General features: G+C 42.1%; 1 protein-coding gene across 1 annotated transcript in view; it reads right to left on the bottom strand.

Moving 5' to 3' along the window:
* Positions 1-6996: 6996 nt before the first annotated feature.
* GCH1 (GTP cyclohydrolase 1) overlaps positions 6997-21622 on the bottom strand; it is a 39740-nt gene continuing 25114 nt past the window's right edge. The window contains exons 4-6 of the mRNA XM_070942823.1: positions 14258-14289; positions 12019-12103; positions 6997-10638 (exon numbers count right to left, since the gene is read on the bottom strand). Coding sequence (XP_070798924.1) covers positions 10512-10638; positions 12019-12103; positions 14258-14289 — 244 coding nt within the window. The 3' untranslated portion in view covers positions 6997-10511. The remainder of the gene's footprint in view (positions 10639-12018; positions 12104-14257; positions 14290-21622) is intronic.

The raw sequence follows: 21622 nt of genomic DNA, 5'->3' as shown, positions 1-21622 counted from the left end.
TCTATAAAGATACGTGTCTTAAAGAAGGACTTTGTTCAGAATGTAAAACAGAATGCACGTCTGAACCTTTTGGCCAAAATAAATAAAAGCTTTTTCTGATTTCGAAATTCATCTCTTTTATTTTTCTGCGACAGGGGGAAGTGCATCTTATGGAGCGAAAAATACGGTAACTTAGCATGAGAAGACTTTTTGGCTGAACAATTTTTGTTAGGGCAAGGCACGTCCACCTTTGAAAGACACCAATAATTACTGGTTGGGATCCACCCAGAGTTTGTATTAAGACGGGTAGCTATATATAGAGGGATAGAATCAAGGTCACATGAAGTGTTAATACCACTTTATAATGCCTTTGTAAGGCCACACCTGGAATACTGCATTCAGTTTTGGTCACCAGGATGTAAAAAAGATGTGGAGACTCTAGAAAGAGTGGAGAGAAGAGCAACAAAGATGATTAGGGGACTGGAGGCTAAAACATATGAAGAATGGTTGCAGGAACTGGGTATGTCTAGTCTGATGAAAAGAAGGACTAGGGGGTGACATGATAGCAGTGTTCCAATATCTCAGGGGCTGCCACAAAGAAGAGGGAGTCAAGCTACTCTCCAAAGCACCTGAGGGTAGGACAAGAAGCAATGGATGGAAACTAACCAAGGTCCCTTCCAACTCTGTTATTCTATTCTAATCTAAATAAATATTGATATCTTTCAGACAGAGAGGTGAGAGGTGCAAACTGATCATTAACTAAGCATTTGTGGAAATGGTCAGGGGTCCATGCCCATCAGACAGATGTTGCTCTTGGGTTTGCTGTAAAAGAGAAGCAGAACTATCCTTCTGGAAATTGTCCATGGTGGAAGATTAGGTGTTGTACTTTGCGTCTCAGTGCACTACTTTGCTTGAAAGGTAGGCAGCATATATGCCCTGGAACCATTCTCCTTGCCAGTGTGCTATTGGGATACTTTTGAGGTCAGTTCCTGCCTGAAACATTGATTTGTCTCCCCAAACCACTCAAATTGCAGCCAGATGTTCATCAAATCCTCAGCTGGTGAGATCAGAAGGTTTGTGACGCTGGGACCAGGAACTTTCCAAATAACAGTTTGCTGGGTAGGCAAAAGCGTCAGTGCTCTTACGAAAGATCAAAGGGGGTGGGGTGTATCTGGCGAATAGACATCCAGCAAAAGATCAAGGGAACCTCTTCAGTGGTTGAGAAAACCAAGCTGACCTTTGTTCCACTTCTAAACTAGCTTCTCTTCCAAACAGACTGATGTAACTCTTCCTAAACTCCAGAGCTGACATAAAGAAATAAAAGAACAAGAGCTCATGAGTATTACAGTAATTAACCTTTTCACAGCAAGCTAATGCTATAGAATAAAATGAGAAAAAGGGCCCTGGGCTAAACATCAATTTGATAGCCTAAATCAGGGATGTCAAACTCGATTTCATTGAGGGCCACATCAGTGTTGTGTTTGTGTCGGGAGGGGGGCGTGGGGGTGTGGACAGAGGGGCGTGGACAGCTCAATGTCCATTTTTGACTGCAACAGGCCCTCCTGAGCTCCGTTTTCATTGGCAGAGGCACTGCAGGCTGGTCCTTCACTGTTTCCAGGGCAGCCCAGCAGGCCAGATCTAAGCACCCTGTGGGCCTTGAGTTTGACACCCCCGGGCTAAATACTCTCAGTCTTTAACTGAAGATAGCATGGGCTCCTCAGATATCCACAGATGGAGAAGGTATCTTAGATCCAAATATCAGCAAAATGAGGATCTCTGCTTCCACAATACATACAGAAGTGAACACTTCGTATATGTTCTGTCCCCGTACCATGCACACACCCCCACAGACAGCCCGGAGTTAATAAGCCACACGACAAAACTCTTTGATGATAAAGCTGGCAGCAACCCAGTGGCCAGCTGCCAATTCAGACTTTACTCACACAAAACAAAGATTAATCCAAATGCAGTCCGATAAAGCAGGCAAAGTCCAGTAAAGTAGAGACTTCATGGAGTATTTTCAGTTTTTTGCTCATCACAAACTGAACCGGCCACCATACCCACATTTATACTCTGTGGGGTGTGGTCCAGTGACTCAGTTAATCTCTGGCACACCTTCCCCTCTGCTGTGCACGCTTCTCCCTGCGCCTCTGTCGAGGGTCCAGCCAGCACTTATCTTCCTCGTCACTGTCCACCTGTGGTTGCGGGGATGTGCTTGGCTCTGAGCCTATCGTTTGGCCTTCAGTGTCCTCCGGAGGCATTGCCAGAGAGGAGGGTCCTGGAGAGGGAGGCCTTGCCAACTCCTCCTCCTCACTCTCAGAGTCTGCATCTGTCGATAGCCCAGGCTCAGGCAACGGAGCCACAACAGTATATCAAATCATAGCACTGAAAATAATTTAGAACAAAGAATTCAACCCCCTGTTCAAATTCAAACATCCTGAACAGAAGAACTGTGGAATTTGTCCTTAAACACATCATATGACATCAACCATCTCTCACTGGTGGTTCCATTAGCAGAAGCTTTTCCCTTGTCAGGAAAATACTCCAAGGATATTTCTGAAATACAGATAGATACCTAAATGGCTAGCATGGCTATTATGAGAAGCATGTAGAATGTGAAGAGAAAAGATCGGGCCAACATAGCTTCAGACCTGTCTACCCAATGCGAAAAGGAAAGATCAGGCCAGCGTGGCTTCAGCCTGGTCTACCCAGTGCAAAGAAGAAAGATCGGTCTACCCAGTGCAAAGAGAAAAGATCAGGTCAACATAGCTTTGGCCCCGTCTACCCAGTGCAAAGAGGAAACATGCCAGCAATTTGGGGAGTGGTGTCAAGATGGCCACGCCCACCCGGTTGCCCCCCCCAGCCCCCCCATGAAGTGAACCACAGCCCTGATGAGACCCTCAATGAAATTGAGTTTGACACCCCTGATGTAGAAGATTGGAGTAATCCAGAGTGAAAGTCCATCGTTAACCATGAAAGTTCATTGGGTGAATCTCAATCCAATCAAAACAGGATCATTACGGTAGGGAAACATTGGAAGGGCGATCCTCTGAAATTCTGGAAGAATGGCAGAATGTAAATCTAGTGAAAATTATTATTTGCTCCATACTGAATTATGGATGACAATGTGGTTTAGGGTTGCAGATCAGCAAATGAGAGGCACGGGGCTTCTTTCATCCTGAAATCTGCTTGAATTTGAAATCTCACATTCAGCAGACATCCTAAAAGAGAAGGCAACTTGCATTTCCAGCCTTTGCAGACATTCATAATGAGGTCCTGAAGCAACTCAGATTAAAATTTATGAACTAGTTATGACATGTCATTGATGTTCCTCTTTCCTTTTTAAGCGCTAATAAGAGTGTCAGAGAAGGAACATCTGCAGAAAATTAAGAGCTGCAGTGCTGGAAATGGAGCTAATGCATTTATCAAGGTCAGTATTTATTTTAAATTCACCCTTTTCCAAAAGCTGTTTGCCCTGGTGAAAAGAGTATTTGGAGGAACCAATCGGCTAATATGCTATACAGCAGCAGCCCCCCCCCAACCTTTTGGTTGCCAGGAACTGGTTCCATGGTGGGGAGTTTTTCTGTGGACCGGTGGTGGGGACGGACATGGTTTTATGTGCTGCCCACATCCTGTATATGCACAGATGGGGCTTAGTTTACCTGGTTCCTGGCAGGCTGTGGACCGGGGCCAGTCTGCAGACTAGGGATTGGGGACCCCTGCTATACAGTATGGTTCTCCCCCTCCCCTCCAGCAGGGAAAGATTAGTTTGATAATGGAGCAATTTCAATGACTAAAATGGCACCGAAGGTAAAGAGTTAATCTCATCCTACACCAGTGTTTCAGTTTCATCCCCCTTCACAAACACACACCTCCCCACTTCCTCCACACGACTGATGCTTTGGTTATACAGGTAGGCCTTGATTTACAACCACAACTGAGCCCAACCTTTCTGTTGTTAAGCATGACAGTTTTTGAGTTTTGCCCGGTTTTACAAACTTTCTTGCCACACAGTTGTTAAGTGAATCGGTGCAACTGTTAGATTAGTAACATGGTTGTTAAGTGAATCCGGCTTCCCCATTGACTTGGCTTGTCAGAAGCAAAGAAGATGACAAAAGAAGGTGATCACGTGACCCCAGGACACTGCAACCGTCATAAATACATGCCAGTTGCCCAGCATCCAAGTTTTGATCACACGACCATGGGATATGCTGCAATGGTCAAATGTGTGAATAATCAGCAGTCACTTTTTTCAATGCTGTTGTAACTTTGAGTGGTCACAAAACGAAGTCCTTGGTTACAACTCAAGGACTGCCTGTATTGGGGTTTTATCCTTCCAGGAATCACCGAGCATGAGTTGGGTGGTCATATAAATTTTCTTAAATTAAATCAAAAAAATAAATAAACCATAAGACTGTTAGAATGCTCCAGGCAGGGAGATCCTAAGCATCCTTTTGCTGTGGAGGTTGGATACCAATCTTTTCTTTCATGTACACTGAGAGCATATGCACCAAGACAAATTCCTTGTGTGTCCAATCACACTTGGCCAATAAAGAATTGAATTATTCTATTCTATTCTATTCTATTCTATTCTATTCTATTCTATTCTATTCTATTCTATTCTATTCTATTCTAGCCGGGGTTGAATCTGCTGGAATCATCTGCTACAAAGATATGGGCTCCTGCCAGAATTAAAGGTCAACATTTTAGTTCATTTCTGGATTCAATAAAGCTGAACAAAGAAGGTGATAGATGTAATTTCAAGAGTATTAGATAGCTCAGCAAAGCCAGGCTGTATTGTTTGAGGAGATTAATATTGACACTGCCTTTGAGTTTTTCAAATGCTGCATTTTGCTGCTTTCGAAAACGGGAGCAGTCCTCTCGAACGAACAAAGGGGGAAACATGAATTCACTCACTTAAGTAAAAAGGAAAAGACGATTCTGTTTTGAAAATACAAGTGCTGTACCACCACCACTACTCCCCCCAAAAATCCATGGCATTAGGAAAAATTCAGGCATTGCATTTTGAGGAAAAAGATCTTTTGTGGCATGGATTTACAATTGACCCAAGAAGCAAGGTAGAGAACTCCTAAAAGCCCAACCTCATCATATGATCTGGGAATAAACCTGTGATAATCTCTTTATTCATCTAATTCCCACCAGCATGTGGCAGAAAATTTCCTGCTGTTCTAAAGTGGAAGATTTCTTCTAACTTGTACGTGCATTTCAGAGTAGGGTTCAGCTGCCTCTGAAGCTGAATGGAGGGGTATAAAAGCAATTCTCAAATAGTGTTAACTATAAATTGTTACCTATTTGTCACAGTATGACTGTGGGTTCTTTTACAACTCTATGTGTGTATCATTAAGTAGGACAATGGTTTCACAGACAATAGTTTGATAGAGGAATCTTTTGGGGGGGGGTTCTTGTTGTTTCCTTTACTACATTCATCTGTATTTTCAAAATCCTGTCCAGCAGTGTCCAAGCTTTTCAGTTTTTACTTTTCTGTAGCTCCCTCTCTCCACATGGTTCTTGCTAGCAAAGCTACCCCCATTTCTTCTTTTTGTCTCTCTCTTAGACAGAGGGAGGAGGAGAACTGATTGAGTCCAGTGTGGGCTTCAAGTCTTTTGCATTTGTCCCTCTGCTAGGATCTTTTGTGAAGCAACTCCCTCTTGAGCTTCTACCAAATGCTCCCGGTATCCGATTGCAGGCTTCTCTCCATCCCTATCTGTCTTGGGTTTGGGGTGAAGCATGCCTGGGTCTTCATTGCCCAAGGAAGTCTCCAGCTGATGTCTTCTTCCTCTGAGACTGGGAATCTCCACTAAACACTCAGCATACAGCCAGCAGCCTCTCACCAGCCACCCAGGTCTCTCCAAAGGCACTTTTTACCTGCATGCCTCAAAGCAGCACAGGCTCAAACACGTCTCTCTATACTGCTTTCTTCCTTGCACTCCTTTATGGCTCAAACCAGCAGCCTTCTCCAGCAACTGAGGAGGTGGGCGTTTCCCCAGGGCTATAGTCCCCAATACCCTATGTCAGTGTTGGCGAACCTTTTCGGCACCAAGTGCCGAAATAGGAGCATGAGCGCATGCGCATGTGTGCAGTATGCACCAGAAACTGAAAGAGCCTCTGCTCGGGGTGCATGCATGTGTCGGGAAGAAGCCAATTGGTCTTCGTGCATGCGTGCATGCCAGAAACGAAGACCAGGTGGCGAGTGCGCATATGCGTGCCCAAAACCAGAAGATCATCTTCCCGGTGCATGCATGCACACCGGGCGGATGCTCTTCTGGTTTCCAGTACTCCCACGCACGTGAAGGCCAGCTGGCTGGTGGGCCGGAACCCAGAAGAGCCAACGAGTGACAGCTCATGTGCCCGGAGAGATTGCTCTCCATGCCACTTCCGGCACACATGCCATAGGTTCACCATCATGACCCTATGCACAAGGCTGAACTAATGGGAATACTGTGTCTCTCTGATGCCCAACAGCCCTGGCTAGCAGCTAAGTCAACCCATCAGCCCTTGGGAAAGGACATATGCGCTTCGAGGCCAGAATTTAGTTTCCACTCCCATGTTACCAATAAAGGAGATGAAATGGTGCTCTCTGAGCTTGCAGACGTCTCATTACCCAAACTAGGTAACATCATCAGTGCTAGTAAGGAGTGGAGTTTGCTCTTAGTTGATATTCTAGTGGCTTGCCCAATCAGTGTTGATCAAAGAACCTCTAAGACCATCCCCACCAACACTGACAGGGCAAGTCACTAGAATATAAACTGAGCACAAAACCACCTTCTTACTAGCACTGATGATGTTACCTAGTTTGAATACTCAAACGTCTGCAAGAAAACAACCAAACCCAGCAAGCACCCCTTCACTCCCCATGTTGCCTTCTCTCCTTCTGCTGACCCACACCACCACAGCGCACCACCACGCCACCCTGGCCATAAAGCCCACGTGCCACAGTGTTCAGCAAGTAAAAAAGAGCACTGCATTCACAAATCACACAGAGGACTATCTCCAAAAGTGATCAACACTGCATTTTAATACTATAAATAGGCCAGAATTTGGAGGGAGAGACAACAGCAAATTGCATATGATTTACATACATGTACATATACATATTTGGATAAACACATACTTACATGAACATACATACGGGTAGTAGTATAAAGGCAGGAAGGGCAAGAGAGAGAGAGTTCACAAAAAACATAAATAGGATTCACTAAGCCAAAGGATCTCAATACATTAAGGCCACAAAAAGAACAAGCCACTTGGAATTTCCTTTCTTCCAGGGAAAGGAATGGAAATCGACTTCTTTGCATCCCTCACGCATTTTCAAACTAGGCAAGAGAGGAAGCAGGGCTATTAAGGATGCATCCAGGTACCAGTGAAGAGGTATGTCGGGAGGATTGCATGGTAAAAAACAAGGAAGAGAGAGAGAGAGAGAGATTGGCTGGATGTAGCTATTTCCTCTTCCTATTTCAAGCACTGGTGCAACGACGACTTGAACTCTCCAGACCAATCAAGTCACTGGCTTCTCCCAACTTCACAGTGCAATTTTAGGCCTTTGAGACATTACAGTGCAATTTGTAAAATAACCTAGATGGACGTAGTGTCTTTCTCTAATTAGAGTGGTTATAAAACTTTCTTTAATATGTTTTCCATTCAGAAGGCAATTATTAAGATCAGTTCCAGTAAGCGGCTTTTCGTGACATTCCAGTTACACAAGAGGGAAAAAAGAGCCTGACCTACTTTGGGCACCACAAACCAGGGTTGCTGTGCTCACAGCTCCCATGTGAACTTTACTCAAGCTCTCATCTGCTGAGGACTTTATGGTGAAGGAAGAAAATGTCCAAAACCAGAATTACTTATTTCAGAAATGGGCAACCTTTGCTGGCCAATATTACATTTAAAACGGTGATGGGGCTTAGGAGCAAAAAATGAGTGGGGTTATATATATATCATGGAAGAGTAGAGGGATAGGGGTGGTGGTGTTACAGCAATATGCCTATTTTAGGGCTTGTATAGCAGCATTCATGTTTCCTGCATCAAATTGCAGGAGACTTTGCCTTCATGTTTAACCAACATGGCCAGAGAGCTCTGAGAGTCATAAACAGAAATCAGGTGCCTGCAACTGTAGGTTGCCCATCCTGGGTTTAGGAAGATGCCTCAGACTGAAATGTGGAAATGAAATAATGCCCACTTCCCTAGAAGGCAGCATTTGTTAGAAAGGCATCATTGGCTGGAGTTTCTGCATGCTATAAATACACTCGCAAATCTGGGTACCCTGCCATGGATCCAACAGAAATCCATTTAAGAATTGCATGTTGAAGTCCGCTCCAGGGCAATTTGAGTTAATGCAGCAAAGAAATACTTGCAAACTAAGCAATGGATGATGATATTCCCCAAAACCCAAAGGGAGCCTGAACAAAACATCTGGAAATAAGGAGCTCTGTGCCATGCACACCTCCTCTCCTACTATGACTGAGCAAATTACATTACGCAAGTTGTCTAAACATGGAATTCTGGGTGTTGATTTGGTAAGCCTGAATTCGGCTGAGCATTTTGGCATTTTCATGGGCAGAACTGAGATGAGGGAGATCCTTCAAAGTCCTTCGCACAAACAACCAGAACCCACTGGAGCTGCGCAGACTGTCCGCTTCATGATCTAAATGTCTGATTTACCCTCCCGATGATGGGAACTTGCCAAGGGCCACAGGACAAGAGAAAGCAGTTGCTAACTCTGCCAAGGAAACAGAGTCTATCATATTATCCAGTACCCAGGAGGGGATCAGGAAGGCAAAACTCTGGGTTTTTCCAGAGATGTGTTTTTCCTCCACATAGTTTTAACTTACAAAATCACTTCTGAACAGCAAAAAGACAAATGGAAAAACTGAAGACAAATAAGGAATTGGCTGCTAAATACAGCCTCCCAATATCCTTTATTCCATCTTGGTCTGAAAACTGATTCTGTTCAAAAAGTTCCTGTCAAGGCCTGTTTTAGCAAAGATGCAGAATCCCAGGCTGGAGGTGGTCTGAAATTGGCACCAAGTTGTTGTAAACAATGTAGGGCTGACATCCAAGAAGTAACTTAAATCATTCTTACTTGAATGTAAGTCCAGTATAGAATATAAACCATGTGGTAGTATCCACAGTATAGTCACAACCTATATTGAACAGAAATTATGTGGTAAAAGGTTTACTAGAGTTTACCAAAAGAGAACATCCACATCAGTTTCATATAAGGGAAAAATACAATGCTCCAATCCTATCAAAATGTAATCAGTCCTGGATTCCTGAGGGCAGCTCATCCTCCCCCATGATAATGTCTTCCAAATGAGTTGAAACTACAATTCCCAGAATTCCTAACAAGCCTGGAACCGTAGACCCAGTTTATGCAGGAGGGCTGGGTTTGTACATAGTTCTGCTCCCATCGCCTCAAAAGGAATTCCATTTTGTATCTTGTTCCTTTAGTGAAATAAACGCCAGGCAAATTATGACTTATTTTTTCTCTTCAGTGTCAGAGTTTTTGCCAAATCTAAGCAACTCCTGTCCAGGAAAAGCAGTTGCTATCCAGTTTCCTGCATTATGATGAGGTTAACATAAGTATCTCAAGATTTCAGACCCTGGGTCTTTCAAAACAAAAAAATTAAAAAATTATATTAGTATTATAATTATAACTATTATATATAACTATTATATCAGTAATGAACACAATAATTTAACCACTCCAAAACAAGAGTTCCAGATTTTCCTTCCCTCTCTAAGAAGGTCCATAATTTCCATTTCATCAATGGAAATTAATCAAAGGAATTTGACTTCTACTTGCCTGGGTTTGGAGAGACATCTGAGCAAAGGCAACGGAAATTCATCCACCTGATGAAAATGGGGCCACTTTCATTTGCAAGAAGTAAAAGAGATTACAAAAGTGAAGAATTGGGCTAGCTGCAACTGAAGTACAAAATAGAGGGCCGAGGGAGTGGTGGTACAAGTTGCTCTGAAACAAGGAATAGGAATGAATGAATGAATGAATGAATGAATGAATGAATGAATGAATGAATGACCCCGTAATGATGTGGGAAGGAAGTAGCACCCTCTCTTCAACATCTAGACAAGCCTCTAATTCCTTTGTCCATCTTTCTTCACCTTGGAAAAAGGATGGAGAAATTTGCTGTACATTAGGGCAAAGGATTTCTCTGTCTCAGTGGGATATATCCTTCAAGCATTTCAGATGACTTTGACAAGAACAATCTGACTAAGCCCACACAAAAACACATAGCCACTGCATGACATTTGCCTTATAACAGTCACATAACATAGATTGAGAAAATATTTCCAGGACCTTTATGCTCCAATGACACAAGGAACTATATGGACAAAGAAACTACATGTTGGAACTTACCACCAACACAGTAAAACTTCAGAAATGTTAAAGTGACTGTTACTTTTCCAAAAAGAGAAGGAGCAACACAAACAACAAAAGATTCAACATCAATGCTAGAGAAGACAGTCCAGGAAGGAAAATCGATGACATGTTTTTAGCTACGGATGAGTGCCAAAAATTCTTCACGTGTCTTTGGGTCTTCTCGGAATACTCCAAGCATGGTGCTGGTTACAGTCTTACTATTCATTTTCTGAACCCCTCGCATCACCATACACATGTGCCTGCAGAAGGAAAAGACAGAGAAAAAAATCCAGTGGAAATATTTTTGCTGAAAAAAATGTAGTCTGTCTCTTTCTGTTACAAAAAAACAGGATAGAAAGGATAGAAAGCTTTCGCTGCATAATTGAAATACGATTTGATTTCAGTATAATAGATTGCCAATTATTTTTTAAAAATCAAACCCTCAATATTTCTACTCTCATGTACACTTTTATTCATGATTAAGCTGTGGCATTCACTGAGGTGACGAAACTATATATTCTCCATTGGGAAGGGGGGTGGGGTGATGATATACAGTAGACAGCAATAGCACTTAGACTTATATACTGCTTCACAGTGCTTTACAGCCCTCTCTAAGCAGTTTACAGAGTTAACATGTTGCCCCCAACAATCTGGCTCCTCATTTTACCCACCTCGGAAGGATGGAAGGCTGAGTCAAACCTTGAGCTGGTCAGAATCAAACTGCCGAACAGCTGGCAGCAGTCAGTCAGCAGAAGTAGCCTGCAATACTGCATTGTAACCACTGCGCCACCATGGCTCGTAGATGAGATGATAGATAGATAGAGAAATGATAGGTAGGTAGGTAGGTAGATGAGAGAGAGAGAGAAAAATAGATGATAGATAGATGATAGATAGAGAAATGATAGGTAGATAGGTAGGTAGGTAGATGAGAGAGAGAGAGAGAAATAGATGATAGATAGATGATAGGTAGGTAGGTAGGTAGATGATAGGTAGGTAGGTAGATAGATAGATAGATAGATAGATAGATAGATAGATAGATAGATAGATAGATGAGAGAGAGAGAGAGAGAGAGAGAGAGAAATAGATGATAGATAGATGGATAGAGATTATATGCAGTTCTCAATTTATGCCCACAACTGAACCCAAAATTTCAGTTGCTATGCAAGACTGTTGTGACTTTTGCCCCATTTTACAACCTTTCTTGTCCCGGTTGTTAAGTGATTCACTGCAGTTGTTAAATTAGCAACATGCTTATTAAGTGAATCTGGTTTCCCCATTGACTCTGCTTGTCAGAAGGTCACAAAAGGTTATCGCATGACCCCTGAGACACTGCAGCTGTCATAAATACATGCCAGTTGTCAAGTTTCCAAATTTTGATCACATGACTGGAGGGGGATGCTGCAACAGTTATGTGAAACCCAGTCATAAGTCACTTTTTTCAATGCCGTTGTTACTTTGACCAGTCATTAAACGAATGGTTGTAAGTCGAGGACTATCTGTATAGAAATTGAACAGTGAAAATCTCTCTCTCTCTCTCTGTCTCTCTCTCTCCCTCTCTCTCTCTCTCTCTCTCTCTCCCCCCACTCCCAACTTGAATTCCCCCACTCTTTGGACACATTACAAATTTTGCATCAACTTACGTTGCCTCAATCACCACCCCAACTCCAGCAGGCTGCAAAGCTTCTGTGATGGCCACTGCAATTTGTTTTGTAAGGCGCTCCTGAACTGCAAATGAAAAAAGGGAAGAAGAAAAATGAATATCCTGTTCTGAAAAAAATTTCTTAAAGCCACAGCTCATTAAAAATTAAAAATCGTAAGTTTTAATCATATTTTCATGGCCCACAAAGTCTACTGATGAAGAAAGTACTGGAAGTCTCCTTAATGGAAGGAAGCCTGTCAGAGTCCAGAGAAGAAGCAAATCTTCTGTCAGGCCTTCAGACCTACCATGTTTACCACTGTGGGAAACTGGGAGGGGGGATTGTATGGAGCATGGGTGAGATATAGTGATAATAACATTCCTTTCTCAAGAAGTCAAGGCCAACTTGCCCTGCACTGGACGGCTGGAACTGGGAGGCATCTCCAGTTGGAATGATGCTTGTGGGGTGTTGGGAGGAACTGGGAGGCATCTCCAGTTGGAATGATGCTTGTGGGGTGTTGGGAGGAACTGGGAGGCATCTCCAGTTGGAATGATGCTTGTGGGGTGTTGGGAGGAACTGGGAGGCATCTCCAGTTGGAATGATGCTTGTGGGGTGTTGGGAGGAACTGGGAGGCATCTCCAGTTGGAATGATGCTTGTGGGGTGTTGGGAGGAACTGGGAAGCATCTCCAGTTGGAATGATGCTTGTGGGGTGTTGGGAGGAACTGGAAGGCATCTCCAGTTGGAATGAATATGATGGACTTGTGGGTGTTGGGCAGGGACTTGAACTTTCCTTTGGGTGGGGAAAACCTGGAAACTGTCAGATTCAGGTTTTCCCAGATGTCCCAATATGACATCTCTAATAAAATGTAACTTTGAGGAAACTCAAGCCTCCGAGTTTTCTTTCATTGGGGGTGTTACTGGGAACCCTGATATCTTTCCCACTTACTCCTTTTAAAAGCAGGTGTTGACCTCTGTATATGGAAAAACCACAGCCCAGGTGGCCCTCGACTTACAACTGCAACTGGGACAGGATTTGTAATCATACACCATTATGGTAGTAAGTTGAGGCATCTACACACAAGACTCAAATTTATGCTGCAGTCATTAAGCAAATCACCATGGTAGGGAAACCATAGCCATAAGTGCAAATTCCATTCCTCCAAGTAGGCATTTTTTGTTGGAAACCAACAAAAAAGTCTCAAGTTGTTGTCATGTGACCATGGGACACTGCAACCAGTTATAAAGGTGAACAAGTTGCCAAGCAGCCGAAATATGGTCATGTGATTGGGTGGATGGTGGTGGCACATCTTACAACAGCCAGAAGTGCTTATGGGCCATAAAGCATCTGTTCCAGGTTTGTCATAACGTCAAACAGTTGTTAAGTGATCGATCGTAAGTTAAGGACTACCTACACCTGGAGACAGGGGCCCCTGAAATGAAAGCAGAAAAAGATCCTGGAGGATGTAGAGCCACCTCGTGGTGAGAGGTTGGGCTGCAGATTTGTTATTGGCTTCCACTCAGGCCTCTCCATCAAAGTTTACTCTGTTTGTATACATGATGAAATGCAGGGGAACCTATTTAGTGGCTGGCCAATAAATATTGGCTGGTCAAAATATATTTTTCTGTACATAATGTATATTTACAAATCCTTCCAAGTAAAAAGTTAGCTTATCTAGAAGCTAGCAATAGCAATAGCACTTATATACTGCTTCACAGTGCTTTACAGCCCTCGCTAAGTGGTTTACAGAGTCAGCATATTGCCCCCAACAATCTGGGTCCTCATTTTACCCACCTCGGAAGGATGGAAGGCTGAGTCAACCTTGAGCCTGGTGAGATCCGAACTGCCAAATTGCAGGCAGTCGGCAGGAAGCCGAAGTAGCCTGCAGTACTGCATTCTAACCACTGTGCCACTGTAGCTAGACTAGAATGCTTCTCACTGATGAACATGCTGATATCCTGCCATGGTTCTTATTCTCTTTGTTATTGTTTGCTGTCCAAAGTAACTTCCTGAGATGGGTGGCTGAATGAATGAATGAATGAATGAACGAATGAATGAACTCCATGACTACGGAACTTCCTGTGTAGTGAGATATACCGGTAATAAATTGTTCACAGCACATTCATGCCTTCTTTTTTTAATTACAACAGCTGATTAATAGCCCTTTGATATTGCATGGCAAATTCTATTAGAATGGCAAAACATACATTTCATTAGGTGAAGCACAAAAGATTGTGACTTGCCTTGTAATCGTCTACTGTATATTTCCACAATCCTAGAAAGAGAAAAACAACCAATGAATTCCATTAAGATTACCCTGGAAACAAATTAATGATAAGTACTTCCCAAACGTTTTCCTTTATTACACAAAACCACATATAGGAAAACTTTAGTGAACTTGGAGGATCAGTTATAAGTCCCTTCCTTCAGCACCGTCGGAACTTCGAATGGATACTGTACAAATGGTTATAACTAGAGGACTCTCCGTATTATAAAAACAGTATCACTGCGTGATCTTTATGTGATTTCAACAAATTAGTACTGGTAATTTCATCAGTTGTCTTAATGGGAATATTTGGGAAGTTTTTTGAATATATTTTAGCACCCATGGCAATCTTTAAGTCAATTTAAATGTCCCTGTTGTGATGGGTATGGATTTGTGTATCATTACCGAAAGGGGGGTGGACACATTTACTCAATTTTGGGTATTTTACCAAAATTTTGAGTTAGCGAAGGCCTGGTCTTCAACAGTGTATTTTAATACAGGGATGTAATCCTCCACTTTTCTAGCATCTTTTTTTATCACTGAATCACTTGCTGGGATTTGCAGGGTTTAACAACACAGGATGAGCCCCCTCCTCTGTTTTATTACACTTGTTCAGTAGATGTCCTGACCCTGTAGTTTTGAAATGTACTTCTTAAAATGGAAATCTCTGAGAGGCCACTCCAATCACCAATTCAGCCTCTTTTATCTGCCAGAATCCAGCCTGCATTTGCCTGCATTGGCAACCAGAGAGCTTTGCACAGAGAGAACCTGGGGTGATCCAAAAAACAGGAGGATATGAAAATAAGCAATCCTTTTCATTGTTACAGTTTAAACAAATGGGATGGGCTAGATGCTTTTGTTTTATGCTAATTTTCACTCTTTTTTCAAGACCTGCAAACTACACTATCGTGTCATGAGAAATTTTGCACAAGGGATCTACTAATAAAGTATCCTGAGATAGAAATGACAGAACTGGCCATGCAAGTCTCAATGTGGGATGTGACGCTCCCAGACGTAAGCTCTTCTAAGCCCTGATTCTTGTAATAGAAGAATTAAGGTCATGCTTCAGGCCACCTGTGAAATACAGTAGATGCAATTGGCTTTCTTGATCTGGGAGATTATGCTTGGCCAACAGCCATAATAAGAAATGCTCCTTAGTGGGCTGGCCAAATTTGCTTCTTGGCCAAGTTTGCTTCTGGAGCAATCTCTTCTAGCTTGCCAATCTAGCAAAACAAGGATTTCAAAAAACATTTATTAACAACTGGGTTTGGTGAGAAACTGCTTTGCTCTAGGTTTCCACCAACTGGTTGCCAGCAGGCTTCAGTTGCTTGATGGTAGAAACTTCTCAGAATAATTCTCTCCTGTTTTCTACAGCCCTTTAGATGTTAGGAAGATACCTATTATGGATATCATGGCTCCCTACAGTCTTCCCTTCTCTGAGCTAAATATACATATAAATATATGTGTAGATTCTAGAAAGAGTGCTGAGAAGAGCAACAGAGATGATTAGGGGACTGGAGGCTACAACATATAAAGAACGATTGCTGGAACTGGATATGTCTAGTCTTACGAAAAGAAGGGCTAGGGGGTGACATGATAGTAGTGTTCCAATATCTCAGGGGCTGCCACAAAGAAGAGGGAGTCAAGCTATTCTCCAAAGCACCTGAGGACAGGACAAGAAGCAATGGGTGGAAACTAATCAAGGAGAGAAGCAACTTAGAACTAAGGAGAAATTTCCTGACAGTTAGAACAATTAATCAGTGGAACAACTTGCCTCCAGAAGTTGTGAATACTCCAACACTGGAAGTTTTTAAGAAGAGATTAGATAACCATTTGTCTGAAGTGGTGTAGGGTTTCCTGCCTAAGCAGGGGGTTGGACTAGAAGACCTCCAATGTCCCTTCCAACTCTGTTATTCTATTCTACCTAATACTTCCAAATATTCCCATAAGATTTTCTTATAAGCTTTTATCATCATCTTAGTTGCTGTCCTCTGGATACATTAGTTTATCAATATCCTTTCTAAAATATAGTGTCCAGAACTGAATACAATATTCTAGAGGCAGACTTACCAATACTGAATAGATAAAAATAATAACTTCTCTTCATCTTGATATTATACTTGTGTTGGCGTAGCCTAGTATAACTTCTGCTTCTTTTGCAGCTGTGTCATACTATTAGCTTGTGTAATGCTTATGACCTGCAAAGTTACTGAAATGCCTTTCACATGTATGTCAGCCCAATAAAGTCCCTATCAATTTATTTTATGCCCTGGACTACTAAGTACTTCACTTTTGTTCCTGTTGAAATACTCCGGGACCTCAATACCTATGTGCACTTCCTTCACACCCACTGTCACTTTCTGGTTTATTCCTATTCTATAATTTATACCAGTGTTTCTCAACCTTGGAAGCTTGAAGATGGGTGGACTTCAACTCCCAGAATCCCCCAGCCAGCGCTGCTGGCTGGGGGATTCTGGGAGTTGAAGTCCACCCATCTTCAAGCTACCAAGGTTGAGAAACACTGACTTATACTCTTCAACTCTTATATTTCATTCTTGAGTTTCATCTCCCCAAGAAAAAGCACATTCTTTCAAAAAGCTGCTGATGCATAAACATTAATAACAGTTAATGAAATATTAAGAGTGACAAAATCTGGGTGTCCATCTGTCCAACATTATACAAGACAGTCCTCAATATATAACAAAAGTTAACAAAATTGCCTATCAATGGGTCACAACTCCTGGAAACTGCAGACTGAGCACAAGGTGCAAGATTATTTCAACACTGTTTTTCTCAGTTTGGTAAGATGTATTGCTAATGAAATCAAAGCAATGGTTTCTAAATGCAAATTGCACGCAAATCTTATCTTCTTGGTTTAGAGATAAATTTTCTACCTTTTTGGCAACAGAATAAGTACAAACCTTCTTTATATGCAAATGTCTAGCCTCCTCCACTGATACAAGATAAGAAGCAGCTCCTCACAGAGATTCAACTTCCTTTACCATTAACTTCAGCAATGTATTGATTTGTAAACAGGGAAAGAAAACGATGCTTGCCGTGATTCACAGACAGAAAGAAAATCATCAGATGTGAATGACAGATCAACATTAAAGTCCTTACTCTGCTGCTACAATTTAGAGATAATTGGGGGGGGGCACCCTAGCAATACTAATCCAGTGATTTGTCCTGCCAATGCCATCAAAAACAAAAGGCTGATAACAGATTTCAAATAAATCCCCCCAGATGAAAAACAAATTAAGATGGATGAGGCACCATGTAATATTTTCAACATTTACTAACGCAGGCAGATAAAAGACACCAATTATTACACAAGCAGCCCTTGTGTAAGTCAATAGATGTGAGGCAAGCGAATCACAAATGTCAGAGTGCCAGAAGGTTTCCATCGATGTAAGATGCAGCAGATCTTCAACAGATCACATCATCAAAATTCAGGTGGTTGGCCACAGGCATGAATTTACAATGGTCGCAACATTCTGGGGGTCACAGGATCGCCACTTCCAACCGTCCCAGGGGCTACCAAAAAGCAAAGCCAATAGGGGTAGCTGGATTTGTTTAACAACTGTATGATTTGTTTAACAACAGTGGCCAAAAAAGCAGTTGTAAAATCAGGTGCAACTCACTTAAAACCTTATTGCTTAATGACAGACATTCCATTCCAATTATCGTCATACGACAAGAACTAACCAAACACAACCTGGCTGGATCAGCCAATATAGTCCAAGATCATCTTAACAATATGGTGATAAATGTAGCTCATTCTTTCTATATTATATAACCATAGTGTGATCTAGGAACTCCTATTCACGGCTTTTGGGGATTCCCAACAGTTTAGTTTAGTTTAGTTTAGTTTAGTTTAGTTTAGTTTAGTTTAGTTTAGTTTAGTTTAGTTTAGTTTAGTTTAGTTATTTTATTTATTTTGTCAAGCATGTATTAGATATTAATATAATAAGATATTAGATATTCAACATCAGTTGCTATCATTCTACCAAGGAAGATACAGGTAGTTAATACAAATGCCAAGATGGACAAAGACTGTAGTCTTCTTTGCTTGGAAAGAATTTCCAAAACTGATTCCAAAAGCAACTGATAGGGAAAAAAAGCGGAGGGGAATTTCTTTTCCTGATAACATGTATTTCTCCACATATCCCTTTTCTCCATATGCAATTGCATATGCCTCTAAAATGTTTTACAAATTTTTACAAGTTTACAAATTTGTAAACTGACCAAAGTCACTCCGAGCCAGGCAGCATATAAATTTAATAATTAATATTAATTATTATGATTGCTGTTGTCGTCATTGTACAACTCAACTTCGGTTTGCTGGAAGCTTTAAAATCACCAAAAAATACTCCTTTAGAGGGGGATAGTACTTATTTCCTTTCACATGCTTTTGTGAGCTCTACAATTTCACTCTGCAGATGGGACAGCCCTGAATAAAAATGAAATTGGTGGTACACAAATTTGATAGAGAAATAAATCAGCAAAAATTATCCTGCATCATTCCTACAAAGACTCGGTAGAATGTACTGCTCGTTTTCCCACTCCTAATATTCGTCTTTGCTCTTTTCATTCCCATTTCCTCAATCAAGGAGCAAGACGTGGGGGAGAGGAAGCTATGCAGGTTTAGCAGACTGGTTGTCACTAAGAGCCCGTCTTGTTTCCTGGGTGCCCTCCTCCTTCTGCTACTCTGTGCAAGAGGAGAAGGCAAAGTTCAGGACGGAAACATGCTGCTGACCTACATGAACTGCAGAGTACATATATAAATCCAATGCATTTTCAGTCTATTTGACAATTACCACCCCAGTGAAAGAGCCCTGGTGGCGCAGCAGACTAAAGCACTGTTATTAACATCAGCTGCCTGCAATTACTGCAAGTTCAAATCTCACCAGGCTCAAGGTTGACTCGGCCTTCCATCCTTTCTAAGGTAGGTAAAATGAGGACCCGGATTGTGGGGGCAATAAGCTGACTTTGTATAAATATACAAAAAGTATGAAGGCTATTGCTTAACGCATTTTAAGCCGCCCTCAGTCTCCGGAGAAGGGTGGCATATAAATCAAATTAAAAAAAAAAAAAAGAGTTCATACAACATCCTAAAGCAGTGATGGTTAACCTTTTTGGTGCCGGGTGCCCAAAGCGAGCATGTGCTCGTGCGAATACATGCGTGCATGCCCGAAGCCCCAAAATGCAATGTGAGGGCCCCCCATGTATGCACCTGCCCTGCACATATGCGTATGCCCCCATGCATATGCATGTGTCCCGTGCGCATGCGCCCCCCCATGCCCCATTTTGGCTTCCAGGTTGGTGCAGGAGGTTTTCTAGGCCCAAAACGGGGTGCCTCCCACCCAGTTTTGGCCCTGGAAAGTCTCCTGCACCAACCTGGAAGACAAAACGGGACATGGGAATGCTGCATGAGGCCCCCTGTGCCCTGTTTTGGGCCTGGAAAGCCTCCTGCACCCCCCCACACACGCATGCTCCCCATGCAGAAACGTGAAGACCAGCTGGCGCACGTGCATGGATGGTGGAGTTGAGCTGGGGCAACAGCTGGTGTGTCTGCAGAGAAGGCCCTGTGTGCCACCTGTGGCACACATGCCATAGGTTCGCCATCATGGTCCTAAAGCCTAAATTTGGACTAATAATCCTGTAATCACATAGCATATTATTGCCCAGAAAAATCACATTATGGCTTGGCTTGCTAGCCTGGTTTATTCAACATGTTGTGACAATGACTACAATCCCAGGGTCACAAACTATACCCAACCTCATTTTAAACTAATTTCGAGTGTGGGGGGAAACCCGTCCCTTTACTTAGAGTTTTTATGCATTCTCTCCTGCCAACAAGTCTTAATTCAATCAAATAATAGAATGTTTAGTTTAAAGTAACAGGAGGGGAATGGTAGAGCAGTCAGAAAGGCCAGAAGTGGGAAAGAGGATTTTTAACACTCTCTCAACAGGTAGATAGATAGATAGAATTTTTTTTATTGTCCCAGTGTGACTGAACACACAAGGAATTTGTCTTTGGTGTATATGCTCTCAGTGTACACAAAAGAAAAGATACATTCGTCAAGAATCATAAGGTACAACACTTAATGATAGTCATAGGGTACAAATAAGCAATGAAGCCATACTAGTTTCCTAACCAAACTTCTCTACTATCCTCAAAGCCACCAACTGGAAAATATACCTCCATATCTCAATGGTGCACAAACATATGGGTCCAAAAGAGGGAATTTAGCTAATGAAGACATTGCTGGGAAAAGTTAAATGTTACCTCCCCTAGTTTCTCTTCCTCAATTGCATCATCCCCACGGCTTAAAATGAAAATAATTGTAGATGTAACCTATATACACACACTCAATGATAGATTTACCTATGCCAACTTCTAACCTAGTTTCATTTTCAGTTATCTGAGCTTCGCATAGTATCTACAGGTAGTCCTCGACTTACAACAGTTCACTTAGTGACCATTCGAAGTTACAACTGCACAAAAAAAAGTGACTTACGACCATTTTCACACTTACTACCGTGCAGCATTCCCCATGGCCACATGATCAAAATTCAGATGCTTGTCAACTGACTCATATTCATGACGATTACAGTGTCCGGGGTCATGTGATCACCTTTTGTGACCCTCTGACAAGCAAAGTCAATGGTGATTCCAGATTCACTTAACAACCGTGTTACTAACTTAACTATCGTAGTGATTCACTTAAGAAATGTGGCAAGAAAGGTCATAAAATGAGGTAAAACTCACTTAACATATGCCTCACTTAGGAACATAAGTTTTGAGCTCAATTTTGGTTGTAAGTCGAGGACTACCTGTACTCATTTAGTGAAATGCCAGTAAGTGCTTGCTTTTTGCAGCATCTATGATGTCCAGGACTTGTTATTTGAGAGTCAAAAACTGTCACCTTCAAGGAATCTGACTTGAACATTAAATCAGGGTTCAAAATAGATGGGATTATGAGGGGCTCATGGGGAGAACTCTGTTTTTCTTATTAATGCAAAATGTTTGTGCACAAGGATAGGGGGAAAATAAGATCGATTAGCCTCTTGTGGAATGGCTTTTCTATGCAGGGAGAAAAAGGAATCTGAAATTGTCCTTAAATCTGCCGCTTTTTCTGCAGAAGAAGTCTGTGTTTTATCAGAGGAGATAGGAGATGCACAACCAGCAAAAAGGAACTGCAAAATCCCTTGCCAAGTTTCTTGCAATTATATGGTAACAAATGGATTCCTATTCACTCCTTGATCGCCCACCTAGGTATACAATCTGCTCACTCCACAGTGGTGGATCTGCAACTTGTCTCTAAGATATGCACCAGTG

This window comes from Pituophis catenifer, unplaced genomic scaffold, assembly GCF_029215685.1.
Source record: "Pituophis catenifer annectens isolate HBS135680 unplaced genomic scaffold, rPitCat1.0.hap2 SCAF_1, whole genome shotgun sequence".
NCBI classification, from domain to species: Eukaryota; Metazoa; Chordata; class Lepidosauria; order Squamata; family Colubridae; genus Pituophis; species Pituophis catenifer.
This window is presented reverse-complemented; position numbering and strand designations above follow the sequence as displayed.